Source organism: Aquarana catesbeiana, linkage group LG03 (assembly GCF_042186555.1).
Source record: "Aquarana catesbeiana isolate 2022-GZ linkage group LG03, ASM4218655v1, whole genome shotgun sequence".
NCBI lineage: Eukaryota > Metazoa > Chordata > Amphibia > Anura > Ranidae > Aquarana > Aquarana catesbeiana.
Genome location: NC_133326.1, coordinates 249,460,303 through 249,484,544, shown reverse-complemented (window position 1 = coordinate 249,484,544; position 24,242 = coordinate 249,460,303). Strand labels below are relative to the sequence as shown.

At 42.3% G+C, this 24,242-nt stretch overlaps 1 protein-coding gene across 3 annotated transcripts in view; it reads right to left on the bottom strand.

Annotated features, from left to right (window-relative positions):
• The window catches only part of ANO6 (anoctamin 6), a 179,545-nt gene that overhangs the window by 69,895 nt on the left and 85,408 nt on the right, over window positions 1-24,242 (bottom strand). For all 3 annotated transcript variants that reach the window (XM_073619954.1, XM_073619955.1, XM_073619953.1), the window contains exons 4-5: window positions 8,677-8,742; window positions 1,919-2,197 (exon numbers count right to left, since the gene is read on the bottom strand). In XM_073619954.1, coding sequence (XP_073476055.1) covers window positions 1,919-2,197; window positions 8,677-8,742 — 345 coding nt within the window. The remainder of the gene's footprint in view (window positions 1-1,918; window positions 2,198-8,676; window positions 8,743-24,242) is intronic.

Below are 24,242 nucleotides of genomic sequence, written 5' to 3'. Positions count from 1 at the left end.
CGACGGACCTGTCAGAGCGCCGCTCTCCCCTATGGGGGGATCGGATGATGACGGTCCGTAGTGTCCGTCGTCATCCGATCCGATCCGAAAACGGAGGAAAAAGTAGGTTTTTCCTCCGTTACACTTTTCGGATCGGAGCGGGTCGGATGTCAGCGGACATGTCACCGCTGACATCCGACGCTCCATAGGGATGACTGTATGTCCGTTTTTCATCCGAAAACGGATGGATGAAAAACGGACATACGGATCATCCGTGTGAAAGAGGCCTAAAGAGATACTCGCCACCAGTTGCCCTACCCAACCCCTTCCCTGCCCCGCCCCTAAGTCTGCCCCTAAACACAGCCTCGTAAATTATTTCATTAAATGACACTGTTAAATGTTTTATGCAAAATGAAGTTACAAAAATAAATATTAAACAAAAAAAACTTTAACATAAAGCATATTCCATTGATCTGGCTGTGATAAATAAAATAAGCATAAAATATGATTGGCTACTGTACACATCATTACATCAATGTTAAGTAAATGTGCACTACATACCGAGTGCAGGTTCAAGAAGCATGCTACATACCGAGTGCAGGTTCGAGAGGTGCACGACGTACCGAGTGCAGGTTCGAGAAGTGCGCGACGTACCGAGTGCAGGTTCGAGAAGTGCGCGACGTACCGAGTGCAGGTTCGAGAGGTGCGTGATGAACCGAGTGCAGGTTCGAGAGGTGCGTGACGTACCGAGTGCAGGTTCAAGAGGTGCGCGACGTACCGAGTGCAGGTTCGAGAGGTGCGCGACATACCGAGTGCAGGTTTGAGAGGTGCGCAACGTACCAAGTGCAGGTTCAAGAGGTGCACTACATACAGACTGCAGGGTTGAGAGGTGCACTACATACAGACTGCAGGGTTGAGAGGTGTGCTACGTACAGACTGCAGGGTTGAGAGGTGTGCTACGTACAGACTGCACAGTTGAGGTGCACTATGTACCAAGTGCAGGGTTGAGACGTGCACCATGTACTGAGTGCAGGGTTGAGAGGTATGCTATGTACCGAGTGCAGGGTTGAGGGGTGCGCTTCTGCCGTAAAACTGGCAGGATCCTCTTCTTCTCCTGCTCCCCCTCCTTGCAAGGCATCTTTACGTGGCCGTGCAGTGTGCACTGGGCCAGCGGCTCACCCCGCCTCCCTGCCCGAACCGAGTGGACCAGAACCACCCCTCCCGACTTAAGCCAAGCCGGCCCGCCTTCCCATCCAAGTGGACCCGCCCAAGCCAAGCTGGACAGCCCGCCTCCCTGCCTGAGCTTATTTCCACTCGCCAAATGCGAGTGGAAATTTTGAGGGCTGTGTAAATATGTCAGGGCACCATTTCTGTTACATTTCTGTGGTTACACATAGGCCTCTTTCCAGTATACTCAATAAGAATGAACTCCAAAGATAAACTGTGACCTGCTTCTTTAATGTACTGCCTTTGGGTATAAAAGCCATTTATGCACTTAGTACACTGAGTGATTATTTACTACATGGCTGATGTGCGTACTGTCCCAATAATGTGCAAAGAAAAGTTCTGCAGTTGGCAGTGTCCTGAGCTGCACCCCACCCATACCTCCCAGCCTTCAGAGATGGAGGAACACCTTTAGCACAGATTATTAAGACACAGTACACAACCCTCCACCATGCACACCATGTTGATCTGAAGTACAATCATATTCACTTAAAGCATTACTTATACCTTAAAGTGGCCCTTGTTCTGCCCAGATTAATTGTTGTTTTAGCCGAGCCGGTAGGCTTGCTTCTCCACCGGCGCCGAGCCAGAACACTCGCCCTCAGCTTATTTCCAAATGCCAAATCCAAGTGGAAATTTTGAGGGCTGATCTATGGGCTGCATTACATTCTGAAGCCTATAGCCAGAGGAATAGGGCTAGGAGCTGGTTACTTACAATGCGACTTCTTGTTGCTGGAGTGAAAAAGGTTTCTTTGTCCTGGATATAAAAATCATCTGTACGATCCTTTTCAAAAGGTGCTGTGAAGAATTCCTGTTCTGGTTTTATCACATCTTCGCTTACAGTAAAGATTTTCGTGAACCAGTTAAAGGCTGAACGGCGTTGCCTCAGATCATTAGGTTGTATAGGTAGCTTGATGTGCATCACTTCTGCATAGGTACACAGGACTTCCCAAGGTGCATGGACTTTAACAAACACCAATCCTTCTCCGGCCACCTACAGTGACAGATACTAAAATGTTACATGACAATATTTGTGTGTAAGTTTAGCAAATCAGAGTACTAATTTATATTTATATTAAACAAGGCTCTCTCCTAAAAGTACAGGATCTAATGTATAGCTTATATGACGCTATAGATGTAAAATGCTCCTGACACTTGGGAAGATATAATTACCAACCTCTCGACACAGGCCCCTTAATTAATCTGCCCATACACAGTGAATGAATTACAGATGATCCAGGCCGAAACTAGCTCTGTGGATGGCCCTGTCAGCAAAAATGGAAGAAGCTGATCAGAAAATTTTGCGCTGTTCGGGTATTTTGACTGCCAGTGGGCTGTCAGAACACAATAGCCTCAGCGGGGATGGAGAATTTTTTTTTTTTGTTCAGCCCAACATTGGCCAGCATTAACAATTGTACCTGATGCTCTAGATATGAACATTTAAGTCTGTATTATGGGAAGTCCTAGCTTTCCAAACATCCCCTTCCATCCTCCACTGAAGACTGCCAACATGCTGCTGAGCGCAGCTATGGTTGTATTACCACTTTTAAAACTGATGAGCAATGATTCTTGGGGCAATGCTGATCTTGAGCCTATGGCAACCTTCTCATTCAACTTGTCCTTAAAGCGGTATTAAAGAGGAACTTCACCCTAAAAAGGGAAGTTCTGCTTTATGCCCTCTCCCCCCTCCTTTATTTTTAAAATTTTCTTGTCAGGGGGGCCTGCTTCCACTTCTGGTTGGATTGCCACTGCGGATCTACTAAAAGTTCTCCTTCCCCCACCCACAACCTTCTGGGACAAGTCACAATTCGGCTCGCACATGCACAGCCAGCTGTCAGGCCTCAAGGAGTCACAGCCGGCTGCCCACGGGCGATATATGTAAATCCCTATCTACAGGCAGCCCAGTGGGAAGAACTGACAGTGAGTGTCTGCTACTGTGAGCAGAGCCGTGGTGCCTGCCTCTATAAACAGAGGAAGGGAAGAGCAAGTCCTCCCTTCTTGGACTAATGAGAGCCAATAGGAGAGCGGCTGCCTGTGGAGGCATCCCTGGATTCTAGAGGGTGGTTCCTGGAAACAGGCTAATGTATTTACAGTGTCAGCAGGGTACAGACTGGTCTGTATATTGTGTCAGGGTAAGACCAGTCTGTACCCTGACACTATGCTCTACAGTATATACAATGGTCTGTATATAATGTACAGCAAGGTGTCAGGGTACAGACTGGTCTGTATATAATGTACAATATGGTGTCAGCAGGGTACAGACTGGTCTACAGGGTATAAGACCAGTCTGTGCCCTGCTGACACCATATTGTACATTATATACAGACCAGTTTATATAATTTACAGCAGGGTGTTAGGGTATAGACTCGTCTGTAAATAATGTACAGCATGGTACACCGGAGCTGAGCTTGGGCATGTGTGGAGGCAGTGGGGCTTTTTTTATGTTTAGTGCTTAAACACTCTAACCACCAGAACTACTACCGGAGGAGGGACACCCGCGCTGATCTGTACTGAGTTTATCATATTGTAGATGGATACAGGAGGGGAAGATGGTGGGGGGTTAAGAGGATATGTGCTGGGGGGGGGGCACTTTGGGAGAGGAAAGGACCTATGCTAGAAGTGGAGGTTGGATTTGAAATCTGGCCCCCTCTGGGAGGTGAGAGCATAAACCCTCTCACCTCCCAAAGCATCCCCCAGCACATATCTGCCCCCCACCTTCTTACAAGGACAAGAGGAGAGGGGTGTGTGTACTTAGTGGAAGGGGGTCTTTACGGAGGGAGGCCTGTACTTAGTGCTTGGTGGAAGGGGGGTCTGGACTGAGGGACCGGGGGTCTATACTTAGTGGAAAGAGTGGTCTGTACTGTGGAAGGGGGTCTGGACTGAGGGAAGGGGGGTCTATACTTAGTGGAGAGGGGGTCTATACCGAGGGACAGGGGTCTATACTGAGGAAGGGGGGTCTATACTTACTGAAGAGGGGGTTTATACTAAGTGGAGAGGGGGGTCTGGACTGAAGGAGGTGGGTCTGTACTGAGGGGGAACTATACTTGGTGGGGGGGTGACACTATGTTTTACTGCACCAGATGACACAAACCCTAGTGACGCCTCCCCCCCCAATACTTAGACAAGCCCAATCCCAATCCAGTGATGTGCATGGGAGCAGAGTCTCTCCTGGGTCTCTCGCTCCTCATTGGCTGAGACACAGCCATTGGCTCCCGTTGCTGTCAATCACAGCCAGTGAGGAGGGAGTGGGTGGGTGGTGGGGCAAGACACACAGAGGTGGCTCGGGAGAGAGCACACACACGAGTGCCCCCAGTGCAAGCAGCCTGAGTAAAGGAGGATCAGGGCTGCTCTGTGTAAAACCATTGCACAGAGCACATATACTGTGGCAGGGTGGCCCAGCTGCGCAAACCGACATACCTGTATGTTGGTCTGTGCATTAGATACAGCGGGTGCGTGCCCGCTGTGCCACGGGAGCTCGCAGTAAAAAGGAGGCAGAACGGGGATCTGCCTATGTAAACAAGTCGGATCCCTGTTCTGACAGGGGAGGAGAGAGAGATCAGCTGTTCCTAGTGATCAAGAACAGCGATCTTTCTCTACTCCAAGTCAGTCTGTCCCCCTGGCAGTTAGAAAGCACCTCCTTAGGAAACACTTAAACTTTTGATCACCCCTAGTGTTAACCCCTTTCCTGTCAGTGCTCAGACCATACGCTGCACGCTGTATCAAATTGGTCTGCATGGCTGTTGTCCCAGAAGGAAGCCTCTTCTAAAGATGATGCACAAGAAAGCCCACAAACAGTTTATGAAGACAAGCAGACTAAGAACATGGATTACTGGAACCATGTCCTGTGGTCTGATGAGACCAAGATAAACTTATTTGGTTCAGATGGTGTCAAGTGTGGTGGTGTCATGGTCTGGGGCTGCTTGAGTGCTGCTGGCACTGGGGAGCTACAGTTCATTGAGGGAACCATGAATGCCAACATGTACTGTGACATACTGAAGCAGAGCATTATCCTCTCCCATCAGAGACTGGGCAGCAGGGCAGTATTCCAACATGATAACAACCCCAAACACACCTCCAAGATGACCACTGCCTTGCTAAAGAAGCAGAGGGTAAAGGTGATGGATTGGCAAATGCACAGCGTAGGGCGTGCACGTGTATGCAAGCACTAACTGTGCCACACATTTAGGGATCACCTTGAACATTGGAGTGAGAGCAAAAAATTTGGGGTCAATTCATTGTTTACACAGCATGGGTATCATAACTTTTCCTGATTTCACTGACGCTCGCACTTTTAAGGCTTGAAATGTTTGACTTTTTTTTACTCATACACAAACCTCTCTTTTATATTTTAGCTATATTTTAGCAAAAAAATTGGTATTTTGGTGTTTGTTGGCACTAAAATTTAATTTAGTGTATTTCCTGAAAATATTGTGCATATATCGTGCGACATTAAAAAATGTAACTGGCATCATTTTATTCTATAGGGGCCTCGGCTTTCAAAAAATATATAATTGTTTGGGGGTTTAGGGAACTTTCTAGCAAATAAATGCAGATTTTAACATGTTTGCCTAAAAAAAAAAAAAAAAAAAAAAAAGAAATTACCCCAGTAGACAAGTGGTTAAAGTTAACCTGACGAGGCTTAAAAATTGGCAAAAAGGTAACACTAAGGCTAATGAACAGGTGAATACCTGCGTTAACCGTTGGTGAAACTCACTTCATCGTAATGGCTCATGTTAATATGTGTTCTATTCAAACACTGTGTGTGCCACTTCAACGCATATGCAAGCATTAAAATGGTAAACGCAGTGTTTGCCAAGAAAAGGCTGTGCTTTGCCTGCAGTTTAAATGCACCTTAATAGGACATGCTGCTCTAAAGCAACGCATGCAAAGCAGGTAAAATGCAGCCTCTAAAACTGCCATGTGTATTGCTCAATTAAAGTCAATGGGATTCTGCTGACCCGCTTTGATGTGCATTCCAAATGCATGTCCACATGACCCTTAAAGCCCCTTGGATTTTTAGGCTAAGGTTTTTCTCCAAATCAACATCAAAAGTAAAGTATGGGTTTTTTTTTCTCTAAATCACCTAGGTGGATGCAGCATCAGTCCCCCGCCTGGCTCTATGGCGGAGAACTGAATGATCAAACACTGCTGATCGCTCAGTTCTACATTAGCAGAGAGGTGCTGACTGTCAGTCGCTGGCTCTCTGCCCTGCCCCTCCAGAACTCACTGGAGCACTGAGCTGTGGAGGGGGCAGGAGCGGCTGGCTCAGGCTCTCAGCAAGGCTGAGCCAGGTGCCGGTCCAGGCTCCTGGGTGGATCCTGACCATATGGTTGTAATCTGGACCGGCTCTGTGATGTCAGCTGAAAGCAGGCTTCAGCCCACTGTTGGCTTAAAAGGGGTCACAGGACTGCAGAATAAACTGCACTCCTGTGATCCACAAGAGAATTACAGCCAAACGAGCTCTGGCTTTACTTCTTCTTTAAGCTAATGTTCAAATCAGGAACATAAATATTGCTAGGTGTGTACTTCCTTACTTCCCATATGAAAGGGGCATTAATCAGTCAACAGATGTATTTTCTCAAAAATCCCTATTTTTATCACCATCTTATTTTAGGCCGGCCATACGAAGAGCGACCTTCTTTCCTGCAACCACGGGCTGCAAGAAAGATATTTGCTCGATTCCCCCATCAACACAGACAGTGCTGATGCAGGAATCCCTCCTGCCGGGCCATTGTCTTCTCCCAGTGGGGGAAGCCATTCCTGTCGGGAGAAGACAATGATTATCGAAGGTAAAACCCGGCATGCTAGGTTGTACCCAAGTTGATCGATCAACTTGGTACATTCAGCCTGCCCATACACGGTTCGAATCTCGGCCGGTTCCTGCTGAATCAACTGCTTAAGCTCCTTTTCCTGCATCTATTAACAGACAGATATTGAAACCCACAGACAATCGCTAAACTGAAACTAGCGTTATTTTAAGGGGTGATAATCTGATAATCATGCTAAATTGTTTTTTACATTGATGTTACTTATAGGCTTTTTAAAAGAATGCTGACAGTATTAGAATAATTCTAAAAGTAATAACACATCACTACTTAAGCTGCATTCACATATGAGCATTTTTCAGCTTGTATCCCTATGCCTGACTACACTCAACATGCGTTATACTAAATCACTTAATTTGGGTGAAACTTTCATTTTAGAGGCGTCCAATATAAAATCTCAGTCTATGTACTAAAATCATGCATTTGAACTTTATTACAATGCTCAAAATGCAAAATCTCACGCTTTCGAATTGTCTCGGTTTACACTTGTTTGCTTAGTCGCCCTACACTCCAGAAAGTACATGAGCTATTTTTGGGTTTATTAAAGGCATTTATTTTCCCCGCCGACTTCAATAAGTGTGCCTGTTAACATACGATACACACGTTTATGTATCTATATATGTTTTTTTTTTGCCTAACAACTGCTCTCCTCCCCTTGCCTAGCCCAGGAAACAATACACATGCAAAAACAAACACTTGCACAAAGCTTGTAATAGCCCGAAAAAACTCACTTTGAATACTGTCCGCTCAGGGGTGAATGTAAGCTTACAGAGCAGGCTAAATAAAATAGGTTATACACCTCTGTGCATTGAGGCTTTAGAGATCTGAGCTATATAAAGTGCGATATCAAAGAAAATAATTCCCCAACGAGAGAATAAACTGCTTTGTGAATTGAGACTGCAATAAGGTGCCAATGCTTCAGCATCACTCTTAAGCCTAGTACACACGGGCCAAACGTCGGGCGAGATCAGCCGGTTCCATAGAAACCGGGCGACATTCAGCCCGTGTGCACTGCAGCCAGTCCAACATAAGCTGGCCCTCTCGGCCGGCTTCTGTCAAAGGGACGTGACTAAAAAAGGTCTGCGGAACGGCTCCCGATCATCGGTCTCAGCCAATGATGGAGAGCGGTGACCAGAGTGCTCTGGCAGTCCCCCTGTTAGAACGCTATAGCACAGCAGGGGAGATCACTGTACTAAAATTGCATAGATAGTACAGCACTTGCTCCTGAGCTGTCAGTTTTTTTCTTTCAGCCTTGCTGGGTTGAACAAAAATAAATAAAATAAAACTAGTAGTGTGTACTAGGCTTTAGGCCACATCAGTGTTATTTTAAGGGCAACTCTAACGGCTACTAATTACCATTCAAAGATTCATTTAAAATGCGTGTCTTTGCAGTTTTAAAGCACATATATCAAACGGAAAACAAGCATGGTTATAATGTAAATCCTATCAAAAAACATTCACAATTTAAAAGTTCAATTTAATCACATAAGTAGTTTTCAGAATACTGTACATATTATTAAAAGTGTGTTTTATATCTATATCTATATATATAGATATATATATATATATATATATATATATATATATATATATATATATATATATATATATATATATATATATATATATATAGGATTTAAAAACTTACAGATCTGGTGGCTTCCAGCTGTAAACCATTTCTCATAAGATTGGACTCATACGCTTGTCGCTTTTTCTGAAATAAAAAAGGAAAGAGTTGTTGAATAGTAGTGTAACTGAAGGAATACAAAGACATTTACTAATTTTTCTTTTTTCTTTGCAATGAAAGACAGGAGCAGCAAGACACATTCACTAAAAAGAAGAAAACAAAACACATCTAGTGGCGGACTCCTCCAGAATGGGCCTGCTGGAAAATTGGTGATTAACCAGTGGCAGCAGGGGAGTCCCGCTGTCAGAATACATGAGCGCAGCAAGGAGATTTCCCCAACCACCTCAAAGGTGTGGATGGGTTAATCTGTTAATTTTTTGTTCAGCTTCCTCATTATGGAATTTTGAGACTGAGGAGATTAGGTGCTTGCAAGCATTAAACTTCATTAGCAGCACACTGATTTCATTGTGGTGTAAATGACGTGGCTACCAGCAAGAGGCTAAACCCCTAACAACCTCCAGCTCTTCTTTCATCTAGTTTGCCTTTAAAAAACTTCTAATCCTTATTACCTCCTGGAGGTTCCTCCAGAACAGGGACTGCTTTACATTGGCCATACACTAGTAGAAATTTGTTCAAAATGTTTAATTTTAAGAGCATTCATTAGATTTTCTAAATAATGGAGTCAAATCAATGTTCATTTTTGACAACAGTGATGAGAAAAATCAAAGGAGCAGGATGGAAATTTTTTCTCCGATTAACAAATTACTGACAGTTTATGTGGTTTCCGTTTAGGAATATTTTTTTCCACATTTGAATGTTAAAAGCAAACGGAATTTCGAAGTACTTTCAAAAGTTATTGAATATATACAGAATGTTCATAAGAATATTTGTGACCTGTTATATTGCTTTTGGCGCTACTCAAAGTGAAATAATATCCACGTGTCCCAGGGAATGGAGTGCAGGCTTATCAGGATACCAATCCAGAGGGCTAGTAATTGTAAAGAAGAAAGGATGGCTGCTACTCCCGGCCAGCCCAGGTGAACAAACGATAAGGAGCAGCCTCAGCCTACATGTGTCCACCACATCACACACCATGATGCATTACGTCCCACCCACCTGAGCTTAGTCACAGAAGGAATATTTGTGTAAACGTTCATTAGAAATTCTATTGGCGTATGACCAGCTCTACAGATCTATTAGTGGCTCTGCCTTAAACACAGTTCCTCCCCTTTGACAGTGATCAAATGAATGCCCACTGTAGCTTTGTTTTTTGGTCAGGAGTAACTTCTAAAGATGGCCATACACTCATGCATTTTCAAACAAATATTACAAAGTAAATTCGATGCCTTGCCGGTTTGAAAGTACTTCAAAACTGAATTTGCTGTTAAGATTTGATTTTGTAATGAATGTAGTTCCCAAACATAAAACCATATACACCGTTAGAGATTAGTTCATTTGAGAAAACAAAATCCTGGAAGTGATGGTTTGGCTCCCACAGAGCCTTGATCTCAACATTATGGAGTCTATCTGTGATGAAGAGACGGAAGGATTTGAGGCAGCCTACATCCACAGAGGATCTGTGGTGACTTCTCGAAGATGTTTGGAACAACCTACTTGCCGAGTGCCTTCAAAAAGGGTGTGCAAGTGTACCTAAAAAGAATTGAAACATTGATGCTGTTTTGAAGGCAAAGGGTGGTCACACCAAATATTGATTTGATTTGGATTTCTCTTCTGTTCATTTACTTTCCATTTCGGAATTGATAAAAATAAGCTATTAACACTTCTATTTCTTAAATATTAGATTGACAGCATTTTTTCACACCCATATACACATTTGCACAGTACTATCTATCTTATTTTTTTTTATTATTATTATTAGGGGTGAATCATTTTGTAGTCCACAGCAACGAACTGAGAGAGTTTATAACATTAAGATTTCAGTTCAGTGCACAGGAAGCTGGCAAGAACAAGAGGCATTTTCTGTACTTTCAGAAAACGTACTCTGCATAAAAAAAATGAATGCAGTTGTCAAATCTAGGGACTAGTCAGATTATATTTTTTTTTTGCTGGTTTAGATGTACTTTAATCTTTAGGTCAGCATGGAAAATATCATAGGAAAGTCCCACTTCCCTGCAGAGCTTCGCAATTGTAGATTTTAACTTCAGCATAACTTGGAGGTGACATATTGTATCAATGGACAAGCATGGAGCACAGAGGTTCTCTATAATCACTGTATTTATGTGGCCAGAAATCACTCCCCCAAGCACTCTAAGGCCCCATTTACACTGTAATGAGTGGCATCAGGCATCTCACATATGCACACTTCTTTGCGCATTGCTGCGCTACACACATAGGGTAGCACATTTGTTGCAATGGCTGCCTTATGTGGTACTAAGTAGCTTTTGCATGTTTTTGAGCTTTGGAGGTTTTTCTAATTGCTCGTTTGGCTGCTTTTTTTGCATGAAAAAACACATCTGCTTGCGGCGTTTGGGGTTTTATTAACAATGAAAGTGCATGACACACATTTTTACGTGTTTCTTGAACGTGTGCAAAAATCGCACGACTTTTTGCACATTTGCATGTTGCTATGGTGCAAACGCAGCCTTAAGGCCCCTTTCAAACGGGCTTTCCAATCAGGTCCACCTGTCAGTTTTTGCAGGCGGACCTGATTGGATGCTCCATTCAGCCCTATGGAGCGGCGTGTCCCCTGACATCCGATCCGATCCTGTCTGTGAAATCCAGAGGGATGGAAACCCTATTTTCCATCCGTCTGGAGAATCAGATCGGAGAGGATTGGATGAAAACGGACAGGCGGTCCGTTTTCATCCGATCTCCATAGAGGACAGCGGGGCTTTGACAGGTTCATCTCAGAACAGTGAGCAGAGACGGACCTGTCATCCGCCTGCTCAGCGGGGGATCAGCAGATCGATCCCTGCTGAGCAAAGCGGAGTCGGTACACGGACAAGCCCGTGTGAAAGGGCCCTATCAGTAGAACCCAAGATCCCTGCATGTGGCCACATAGGGAAGTCCCTGGCAGATGGCATGGCATGGCAATTTTGTCATTTCCCTTGTTCTGTGTAACACATTACACAGACGGTTAAAAACACACTCTTCCTCCAAAGACCATTATGGAACCTCATACACAGGTTCATACGTGTCAGTCAGGGATCTTTGGGTCAGATGTTTACATGACTTTCAACATATATTTATGAGCTACACTCATTAGTTTACCCTGGACCTTGCAAGGACAGCACTGTAGACTACCACACATTGTCCAATATTAGGTGGCCACTACTGCCACCCATTCTGCTGAAAACACTAGACGTCAGGCTTTAGTACTTTCTTTTCATCGTTTAGAAAAAAGTAGCAGATCAGGAAAGTGAGGAATCCTCATCTCCAGAGATATTCTTGGGTATTATTGAAGCAAGAAGGCCATGATAGCCAGGCCACTAGCATTAGTAGAATAAAAAGATGCAATAGCAGCCTCCATGTTCTTCTCAGGAATAGTTGCCTTTAAGGTGTACAAATATCATCTTTAGGGTTTGGTTTCGGTAGGAGAAAGAAAATACCGCAGCATTTCAACTGCCAAAAGTTGTTCAGTAAATATTACCATATGTAAGCAAACCAGTCTATCCTGATCTTCCATACAGGTGTTTTGTGTTGCAAATGACTGAACACTGACACTACTTCACACAATGCACACATCACAGCCAACAAAGAATGCTGTGATACAGAAATAGAAAAGCTGATAATAATAGTTACCAAATATATATTTCTAGTTTGCACAGTATTTAAGTGTATGGCAGGGGAAAAAAAAAAAAAAGAAAGGCACGCAATTTCCCTTTGGTTTATCCCTTTTACTGCCAGGCCCTCTTTTTGTACACATTACAATGCACGTTTTAGGCCTGAAAATCATGTTACTAAACCCAGGACCCTGCATTCATTATATCTGGTCTCCCACAGCACAGATTATTTTAGTAAATATAAACTGCTAAATACCTTTTCTCATAAGCAGTATAAAGCATTCTTGTGACATCCATCAGTGACTGGCTGAGCACCAGTTAAAGCTTGTAGGGGTTTTCATTCTCCTTCTGACTGTCCTTTGAGGCTGCATGACCCCTGACCTTTTGTCTGGACAGTGCCGATTGGCCCTGTGCTGATCACATGCACCCTCCCAAAAACAAAAAAACTTTCTAGAAATACACACCAAAACTGAGCATGTGCAGAGTGCCTCCAAGGCTCTGTATTATCAGCAGATGGATTGGGAACAAAAAAAAGAAGGGGAGGATCAGAGAACGCAGGATCAAAACATCCATTTTTACACAATGCGGAGGATTAACCCTTTAGGTTCCACATTGAGTATAATAAGCATGCTTTACTGCAAATACAGACTTATTTTACTGTTGTGGGTTTAGTAACTCTTTAAAACCTCCAAAACATTATATACACATTCTAAAAGCAAACACCGTGTGGTCAAACTATTTTAGCGCAAAGGCTCATCAAGCCCACATTTTCGGTAAAAAAAATATACTCAAATAATTTTAATGCACACAAACCTAATACCCTTTTTTGGGTAACCTATGAAAAAATGAGGTTGCGTCAAGTAAATTGATACCAAACACGTCAAGTCTTATAACTGCATATGCCCGTAAAACTTCAAAAAACTACAGTACCCCAAACTGTCCATAAACAATGCTGTAGCCTCCCTGACGGTTTTCCCGAGGGTGGCTCGGGGTTAAATTTCAGTCCCATTAGCGATAACCCCGAGCCACACTCGGGATTACATTGCAGGATCCTGGTGCGGCGTTACTTACCTTGTCCCCAGGATCCTCCGATGTCCCCTGCTGTGTCTCCTCCGAAGCCTCTCCGTGCCAGGCTCCGTTCCCTGCAAGCGTCGCGACGCACGGGAAGGAGCCTGGCGGCAAATTAAAAAAAAAATGTACAAACCATAACACATACAGTACTGTAATCTTACAGATTACAGTACTGTATGAAATTATTTCACATCCCTTTTGTCCCCATTGCTTTGGCCCATGCTCTGCATGCAGTTGTATGTTATATATACTGTTCTTTCTGCCTGGAAACTTGATATTGTCCATAGCAACCAAAAAGTGTCCCTTTACGTCAAAAGTGGCTTTAGACCAGCTAGAAAACAGCGATAGTAAATTAGAACACTTGCAGAATTGAGCGATAGTGAATTGTGGGGAAATTTATTTTATTACTATTTATTTTTATTTTTTTTAATTATTTATTTTTATTTATTATATTATAATTTATGTTTTTGTGTTTCAAACTTTATCATACCCGGGATATCTACTAGAATCTTGTTTGGACAGATTTAAGTGTGTTATTGTTAAGAATTACAGGCCTACAATATAAAATGCCAAATTTCCATGCAAAATAATTGTACCGCTTTCAGCACCTAAAATCCGGAATAATCATACCGCCAGGGAGGTTAAAAGTATTCCCAGCTAGAATTATTGCTCTCAGTGTTGGCCTAGTTTCACACTACGGTTGCTGCATAATCATGCATTTTATTTTTTAAGTTTTTAATGCATTTTTTTTGTAGGGGACGCATCAAGAATGTATGTACATGCCGTTTTCATGTGCTTCCATTAGTCTATGGGCAAAAAAAATGCACTATAATGCACTTTAGGTCTCTCTCTGTCGCTCTCTGTCCCCCACTTTCTTTAATAGGAACACAATGAAATTAGTAACATGGTTACATTTTAAGGGAAATTTTAGATGTGGAACCGGTTTCCCGTGTTGTAGTCACATTATTGGGTGGCAACAAATTTCGTTCTACGGTAACACAAAAAGGAGTATGATATTTTTGCCTTCCATAATTGTAATACCAGCTATGTAGTATATTTGCTTACCTATGACTTATGCCACATTCAATATGCTGGCAGAACCAGAAGACTTCGTGATTGATTTTACGAACACGTCTATAGTGTAGACAAAAATCAATCAACCAATGTGGCAAAACATTTTAAATTTGTGCCATAATGGTAATACATCGGCCATGTGTGTTACAGGTGATTAAAAAGGTTAAGGCTTCAAAAAAAGAGGGGGTGAAGTGTTTCGATTACTATGTCGGAGAGGTGTTCTGGATTTTTCACCTCCAGACTCGAATCCTGCATGAGTTAAATTTCGAGTGGGATGGGAGCCATTTTTATGATTTGTTTGCCATACACACTCTCTCTGACTGCAATTGATACTTCTAGTTACCTCCAATACATACGGATGATGAGGAGTAATGCATTATTTGTATATATATTAGCCGTATGTTTTATGTGCATCGATTGCGTGTATGTACTGTATATCTAGTCTTCTTTTGTGTACTAATGGGTACTTTATGACTATTCGTTGTAAAGACTTGTGGACGTTATAATGCTGTTGTGCTAGTGCTCTGTCAGTGGTTCACTGAGCTCATGCACATTGTGTATTTTTTTTATCCCACATCTCGTCAGTGTGTCTCTTTTTTTCTCTGTGCCGTTTGCATTTCTCTTCTCCCCGTTTTGTGTTTTCCTTCTCCCTGTTCTGCGAAGTCGTCAGGTTTTAGTTGATTCCTCCACTTATTATTATTTATATCCATACGAATTAGTGATTTTATTGTGGAGACATATCAGCTCTTTATTCATTTAAATTCAATTTAGATGTATACGACAAAGGGCATAGGTACACAAATTAATCACCCTATACTAAACATACGTTTTTTAAAATGAGTGGTTTATTACTTGACATTTTTGTTATGTTCATGCACATTTTCATTTTCTCTTTATTTTTTCTTTTTCTTTTTTTTTTTTCTTTCATTGTTCATTTATGTCATATAGATCGGTTTATTTATCTATATGACACATATCTGTAAATATTTTTGTTTTACATACTTGTGGTTTCTCTATACGTTAATCTTGGGTAACAGGAACAGGAAGTCGGTAAATTAGTGCCCCGGGACACCTGTTGGTGGTGAAGGTGGGGCAATATAAGGAATACTATGCTGACATACCTGTGTAATGATTAAGCACACCTGAAGTGTGTGAAACCCGTCTACCTAGCAGTCTGTTCCCCTAATGCAGGGGTTTTAAACTCAATTTCATCGTGGGCTGCATCAGCATTATGATTGCCCTCAAAAGGGACGATTGTATCTGTAAGATTAGATGTCCAGCGCATCCCCTCCCCTTACATTAGATGTCAAGAGCCACCCCACCATCAGAAGTTGAGTCCCCCACTCTCCCTTACATCACAGTGCACTCCGTTTCCTTATGCTGCTGCTGGGAAGAAGCTGGATGCATTGCTTGAAAGCAGAAAGTAAGGGTCTGGAGGGGGGCTGGAGCTCTCCTGCAGCTGCCGAGCGGTGCGAGGGCCACATGAAATGGCCTGGAGGGCCGGATTTGGCCCGCGGGCCTTGTGTTTGACACCTGTGCTCTAGTGTCTTTTGAGATGTTCTAATAGGATCATAGATCAACACAATGGTGTGTGGCCATTTCTTCTTTAAAAAAAATGCACTATGCTGTGCCAAAGAAGCACTTGCACCTTTTCAAAAATCACACTGCGCCATGATGCATTGATGGGAACTGGCACTATAACGAATAACGTGATTTCTATTGTTGTGCATTGCAGTGCACTGCCTAACCTGTATATTAAAAAAAAAAAAAAAAAAAAAAAAAGGTTGTGTGTAATTAACTATTTTTAATCCTCTTCGGTCAAGCCACCTGATCCTGCAGCTCCGGCGGCCCTGGGTCAGTGAGCGGCTGCTGCAGGGAAGAGGAGGGAGCACCAACAACTGCAGGGCCGTGGGAGCCTACGGGTGACGTCAAGGCTCCTGGAATTCACAGATGTTTTCAAGCACTTCCTTACAGAGCTGCAGGATCAGGTGACCAGACAAGAGCAGATTCAAAATAAGTATACACTTTTTTAATACAGGTTAGGCATGATAGGTAGGTGGAGAGGGAACATATTTAGGACTAGTTAAACTTGGGCTTTTCTTCCCCTTTTACCTAAAGTGCTAGAGGCGAATTCCTATATAAATCATACGGTCTACCCTACTGTAATTGTTTATCTTTTACAAGCAGCAAACTATATATACACTATTATTTTCTATCCAATCATTTTGTTACACTAAACATGAAACATGTACTGAGATAATACATAGGCCTGCCCCTACTGATCTTTTCTTCTGAAAAATGCCAATTATCTGGCTATACTATGGATCCAAAGGCTTCAGTCATTGACCTGACTAAGCTATAGAGTTTGAATTTCTTACTTTCTTCGTTCACTAGTTGCATGCTTGTTCAGGCTCTGCAATGCTATGCAAAATGATCAGTTTTTACTTATGTAAAACCTTTATCTCAAAAGAAAAAAAAAAAAGTTGCTGTAACCAATTATAAAGTGTTAGCTGGCGTTTGGCTTTAATTTGTTAGTGTATCGAAATCTATACATCTATAGCTGCTGCCATTCTAGGGGAGTCAACCTAATGATCAACTCCTCTCAAACGGGACAGTTGGAAAACTTGTGTTTGATGTAGCCAATTGGTTTCAGCTCTGATCTGTGTATTCTGGCAGGGAGGAAGTCCCACTGTCAGAATACAACAGCATAGTGGTCAGGATTTCCACATCCTTACAGAATGTGTGGATTGGGGGAGTGTTTTTTTTTTTTTTGTTTTTAAATCAGGACAGTTTGCTGATAAAAAAATAAAATTAAAATTAAAAAAATCAGCTTAAAGAAAAAATAAAAAAAATGCAAAACTTTTTTTTTGTTTTTGTTTTGGACAGAGTGGAGAGGGATTAGAATGGGTCTCAGTTTTTCTTGCTGTCTGTGCCCTCATTAAGGAAATTCATCCTCTCTATTTGTCCCGTTTACCGTTATCATTGAAAGTGAAAGTAAAAGAAAATCCCACGTTTTGGGTTGTCCCCAAAAAAGTAATACACTGGGATATCTTCCAATGGGGACACTAGTTTTGGTGACCTGGGGATCTCCAAAGAATTCCCAAATTTGCAGGGATTTCCTTTCACCTCCTGTTTGGCTAGGAGACAAGAAGTTATTATTATTATTATTATACAGGATTTATATAGCGCCAACAGTTTACGTAGCGATTTACAACTTGAGGGTAGACCGCTCAAATACAATACACTTTAATACAGTAGGAATCAGAGGGCCCTGCTCCTTAGAGCTTACAATCTAAGAGGGAAGGTCAAGAGATACAAGAGGTAATAACTGTGGGTGATGTGCTGATTGAGAAGATAAATGTACAGTTGTTGTTAGGTGGGGGCCAGATATTTCCACAATGGGACACAGATGGGGGAAATAAATAAATAAATAAAATAAATGAAAATAAAAAAATAAATAAATAGGACAGGGGGTTATAACCCTCCCTTGCGCTATTCGAAATGAAAAAAAAAAAAAAAAGTTTTGCCTATAGCTCTACTTTAAAGTATATGTAAACACAATCATCAAAATCTCATTAGTTTTAACACATTAATGTAGTTTCAAGGTTTTATCTTTGAAGTCTGAAGTTTTCAATAAAATAATGATGGTCAATCCTCCCATGAAGGACCTTGTTCAGGTACTTCATGTAACTTCATGTAACGGGGTAACAATGATCTCAAATTGTGCTCCGGTGATATTACACACATGCATCCCTGATTATTGCTACAAGCAGCCGTGTCACCAAAGGTTGTGCAGGTATGGTTAAAGCTGAGTTCCACCCCCCTCCAGGACACTTACCTGTCCTGGAATCCAACGATGTTGGCACCCCAGTCGATGTTTGCATCGGCTCTCGGGTGCTGCCGCCGCCATTGCCTGTAAAGCCCCATTCACACCTGAGCATTTTGTAGCTTGAAGCCTAAAGCTACAAAAAACGCTGGAGGGGAAAAAATAGAATCAATTATTATGGAGATGGTTCACATCTCCACTCCAAAAACGCCTGAAGCCAGAAGCTCCAAAACGCCTGAAGCTCAAACAAGTTCTAGAACTTTTTTTTTTTGGACCTGTACAAAATCACGGCAAAAGTCGTGCGACTTTCTGCCTGAAACTGCTATGTTCAAGTGCGAATGGGGCCTAAGGGAAACCAGCAATTAAGCCTTGTGGCTTCACAGAAGGTTCCCTACTGTGCATGCGTCAAGCGTGCTGCGCTTTCTTAAATGGAACGGCGGCGGTGGAAGGCGGAGGAGGGGCGGACTGCCGAGTCAACTCACGAGGTCTCTCAGAAGTGGGGACAGATACCTGTCAAGAACAGGTATCTGCTCCCCCACAAAAAAGGTGCCAAATGTGGCTCCGGGGGGGGGAGCAGATAAGTGGAGCTTCCACTTTTGGGTGGAACTCCGCTTTAACCTTTCTCACTATGGAGGAAGCTGGTCCTGAACAATGACGTACAGCTAGTGCTGAGGTGCATGCATGTAGACAGGAAGTGGATGAAAAAGGCAGAGAAGATTAGCAGCACCAAGATGCCACATAGCAAAAAAAAATGTGAACTGTATGAAGACAAACAAAAACATGAAAATTGTTTATGATACAGCATTCTTAGTAAATTACATTTTTTATCTAATTTAATGACCATACTAAAAAGGAGTCTGCTAGAACAGGCCAACCATAGTGATGCAATATGCATACATCTCGGGTATAAACACCACAACATTTTTTTTATAAAGTTGCTAGGGGGCCACAACAACACAGCCGGACAACAGCACAACATCAAAACAATCGACTTGTACATAAAGCATCAATGAAAAAGAACAATGTTGAGTGAATACAGATATATCACGTGCAATGCTAGTTCGTACAATAACATTAAATTCTTTTTCACATTGTTGTAGAGTGTCAGTAGGTAACCTTCAAAGTGTTCATACATGCCCTGAATAACAACGAGTCAAAAGTTGTTCTATGCCTCTAGGCATCCGGTAACTGAACAGACAGGTAGTATGCAGAAACCTAAGACTGCCAACCAACTTCAACATCTCTAGGAATAACAAACTGACAGTTAGAAACCGGAATGGATTTTGTCATCATATGATGTGCCAGTAACGGGTTAGCTTATATTCAGATACAGGAGGCCTGTAGATAAAACTGAGCTGTGCAACTCTGACAAAGGATGAATAAAGCACTTGCTATAGGTGTAAGGCATTTATGTACCTCTCAAAGCCTTGACGAAAAGATCCCAGAGATGGTGTCCCCCATCCTACCTTGTTGCCAGGATGCCCCTAAGACGCTCCCACCCGTTCCTTCCTGCCCCCCACCATCACAGGAGCAAGCGTTTTCTTATTCAAACCACTGTTCATGCATGATCTCTCTCCCCATGTCACAGAAACTGAGCTCAACGCTGCTGCAATGGAGGAGATGGTGAACCACAGAGATTTGAAATCAGAGAGCTTGCTCCTGTGATGGTGGGGTCTAGCAGGAACAGCTGGGAGCGTCTTAGCAATATCCTAGCAACAAGGTAATGCGAGGGGACGCCATCTCCAAGAGTTTTTCTGCTAGGCTCTGAGAGGTATGTTAACGGCCTACCCTACACCCTTAGCAAGGCCATTATTGAACTTTAATTAAAGCTGCACAGTTTGTTTTTATTTACAGATGCCCTTTACCCGTGTAGGTAGTTTTTTGTAAAGGTGAATCAATCCTTTAAAGCTTTCTTGATCTGCTTCCTCAATTATGAAAATGCCACTACCATTAGCATCAGGATATGATCTTTATCTAAGGGGAATATTTCCCACCAGGCTTCGGGAGGTACATAATTGGCCTACGCCCACAGCAAGTGCATTATTCTACTTTAGTCAAAGCTGCAGAGTTTTTTTTTTTTTATCTACAGGCACCCATTACTTACATATTTTTTTTGTAAAAGGTGAACTAACCCTTTAAAAGCTTTTTTGATCTGCTTTCTCAATTATAAAAATTCTGCTACCATTATCTTAAGGGGATAGCCCTAACAATCATAGCACATTGACCATGCACTATTTTGGCTGCATTTCCCAAGCTTATTTATTTATTTATTTTTAGGCATGTATAATACATTGGCATAACTACGAAATGCAAAGTGTAAAGAATTGACAAAAGTTTGTGTATTGAATGATGAACGCCGTGTCTCACATAATGATGCTGACTAGTGACTACCTCCCTCTCACTGTTCTACTCATTGCCAGGTAATTAAAAACACATTATCTGGGTGCAGACAGCCAGAAGAGCTCCAAATCCTAGGTTGTTCCTAGGTATACAAATTCCCATTCAATTAATAGCATCTTCCTACTCCAGAAGCTGGCAGAGAACCAAGTACATAAGTACATCTAGAAAGCACATCACAATACTTTAGAAATGTGCAGTATGTGTGTGTTTCTTGTTTAATTTTTTTAAATTGACTAAAATACAGCCATATCACTGCTTTTTAAATCTGCACCCAGATGTTTAAAGCTCAGTTGGTATTTTAAGAACGACAACTGTGCGTTTTGAGATGTTTTCCTGACACCAAGAGCTAAAAAGGTGACAGGAGAGGTATCTCCAGCTGATTGACAGCTGTGTGAAAGGGGGGTGTGTCCCTTCCCTCTAATCAGCTATCAGAGCTCATGTACAGTGTGTAACTGCAGCTCTCCACCCCCTGCTTTGTAAGTCTGTGAAAAATGAGTTTTACAAGGATAGACAGAACAAATGGCTGCAAATAAACATGTACAACTTATGTAGGGGGATTTGTTTAATCTCTGTGTATCACCTGAGGCCAGTACCTTCACTTGGTATGGGTAAGGGTTTACAACCACTTTAAAGTGGTAGTAAAGTCCTTTTAATGACTTTTACCTACAGGTAGGAACAGTAAATATCTCCTAAACTTGCACCGTTAAGGGGATATTTATTTTAACAGCGCTGGTGATGTCACAGGGCATGCGCACTGTGTTCTCTAGGGACGGTTTGCCATCCATAGAGAGCCTTGCTGTGGGAGTGATGTCATCACAGCTTGGCCAGTCAAACGACCACAACCCGGGAACCCGGAAGGAAGGCAGGGAGAAGATGGAAGCTCCGGGGAGAGCTGTGACAGGGCTCCGCTGGAGTGCTTTGTTTTCAGACAAGTCTTTCATAATGTGCTAGTATGCAAAGCATACTAGCACATTATGCTCTTAAAGTGATATTAAAGTCTCTTTTTGTTTAAAAATAACAAAACATGGTCATAATTACCTGCTCTGTGCAGTGGTTTTGCACAGAGCATCCCAGATCCCCTATTCTTGGGTCTCTCGCCAGTGCCCCTGGCCCCTCCCTCCTGCAGAGTGCCCCCACAGCAAGTAGCTTGCTATGGAGGCACCCGAGCAGAGCGGACATTCTGTGTGTCCATTCAGATATTAGGAGGGCTGCTGAATACAGAAGGTTTTTTTTATCTTAATACATAGCATGCATTAAGATAAAAACCTTCTGCCTTTACAACCACTTTAACTTGCAGGGAGAAGATTTTTATTTTTTTATTTTTTGAGGTTCATACCGCTTTAAGGCATACAGGAAATGGAAAAGTTCAAATGGAAGTTGTGCATTTGGAAAACACAATATATGCGCATGTAAATTCCAATGCAAAAGAGCAATGGAGTTTACATGAGTATAAGCACATATATGCACATCTATGGCTGGTTGTCACATCTATGGCTGGTTGTATGTGTCACCTGCTGCTCCCGGGGCATGGGAAAACACCAGGAGTTTTACATTTGCGCTTGCTTGTGCCCTTAGAGGGGCCTACTTAAAAATCAGTTGTATATTCTTTCTAGAAGTGTTGAGCGCTGAAAACTTTGTTGGAGGCAGTGTTAATTTTAGTCTTAGGACTAAAACGGCATTTTAGTTTCAGTCCCATTTTAGTCTTCTGCAATTGTTTTAGTTTTAGTCGTATTTAGTCAACTAAATCTCCAGTACATTTTAGTCGACTAAAATGTCCTACGTTTTAGGAGACTAAAATCTCCAGTACATTTCAGTAATTGCAATTTAGTTTTAGTCATAGTCTTTTGACTAAAATGGCATTTTAGTTTTAGTCTTATTTAAGTCTGAGGACTAAAATGGCTTTTAGTTTTAGTTGAATTTTAGTCATCACAATTGTTTTAGTTGTATTTTAGTCGACTAAAATAGTATTCATTTAGTCGACTAAAATGTTTTAGTCATTTTAGTCGACTAAAAATGTTTTAGTCGACTAAATTAAGACTGGTTAGAGGCTTTAGCGTTTGAAAACAGTAAAGTTTGGACTTACCGCCGTCTGGAGAAGGAAGCAGCAATCTTTTTTTATGGTTTGTGGGGAAAGTATTAGAATTGCTTTAAATGCTCAGAAACTTTGAATAAATGCATGCCATCTGCTGCCACTGTTTTGAGCAACTAAAATAAGCACAAGCCCTTACTTTTGATGGAGGCCCTCAGAAGTGGCAATGTCAAAGTCAGCCTGAAAACAGGCCACATCTCAGCTGTTTGTAACATTCACTTATGACTGGAAACTGGGCAGAGCCCATACCCTGGAGAACCCGACCTAGGTCATGCAGAACATAAAAATGAAGGGGTTATAGTGGAAACAAGAGTGCTTTGTATTTGTAACTAATCATTTGTAAATGCTACTATTGTGGTTACAAAAGATTCATAGGAATGATAGATTTGGGATGTTCATATAATAATAAATGGAGGCGTACAAAGTTGGATACACTGAAACAAAGCTCCAGAGACAGCGGCAGCTGGTGGCAACATAGTTTTTGCTTCATTTGGTAGTAAAGACACAACCCTGTGGCAGGCGTAATTATACTCCTGAGACATAAAGCAACAGCAACAAAACTCCCAGCAGCATTCCACTCTACACCACAAAACAGAACAACCATATCATTACAGAGCTAAACATACTCCTGCTGAGCCACCACATCTTTCAGTGAGAACATTCTCCTCAGATTATGAGAAAGCAGATTCTGGACAGAATATATCATCCACTAGGAGAAAATTAAAGACTATGAATTGTTACATGGTTCACACTAAAAACTTACAAAAGGCCCTTAAAAAACCTTTTAACATATAGGTTTTATGAGTAGATCATTTTAAATTATGCCTTTTAAATCAGAGAAATGTAGGGAGGTACCATTGCTCTCCTCCTTTTGAAAAGGATAGCTGCTTGGTATATATTCTGACTCACTGGCTTGGAACTGGTATGCAGATTCGGAAAAATGTAGCAGTGTCAAAATTCCCTATCAACATTCCACATTACTGACCATCAACAACATGCAACTGAAAGGGTTTCACAAGCCTCTCACAACCGTATCAGGCTAGGTTCATACTGCTGTGAACCGCGGAGCGGCTCACGGCAGGGGGTCCGGTGCGTCCCTGTTGTCTGTTTCAGTGTTGAATCAGACCCAAAATTTTTGGCTGGATTCGGACCAGAAGACGCACAGGACTCTTCAGCAAATGGCTCCTCAGACATCCTGGAGCTGTGTGAACTGGCTGCATGGAGAGCAGGTCACAATCTCCTGACACGCAAATTGGATGCGGGGAAACCCGCATCTAATTCGCACTAGTGTGAACCCAGTCTTATGCCTCGTACGCACGTTCCGAATATCGTAAGACCGATCGCACGACCGTTCTCGCTTAATAGTCGCAAGTAGAAATTGAAT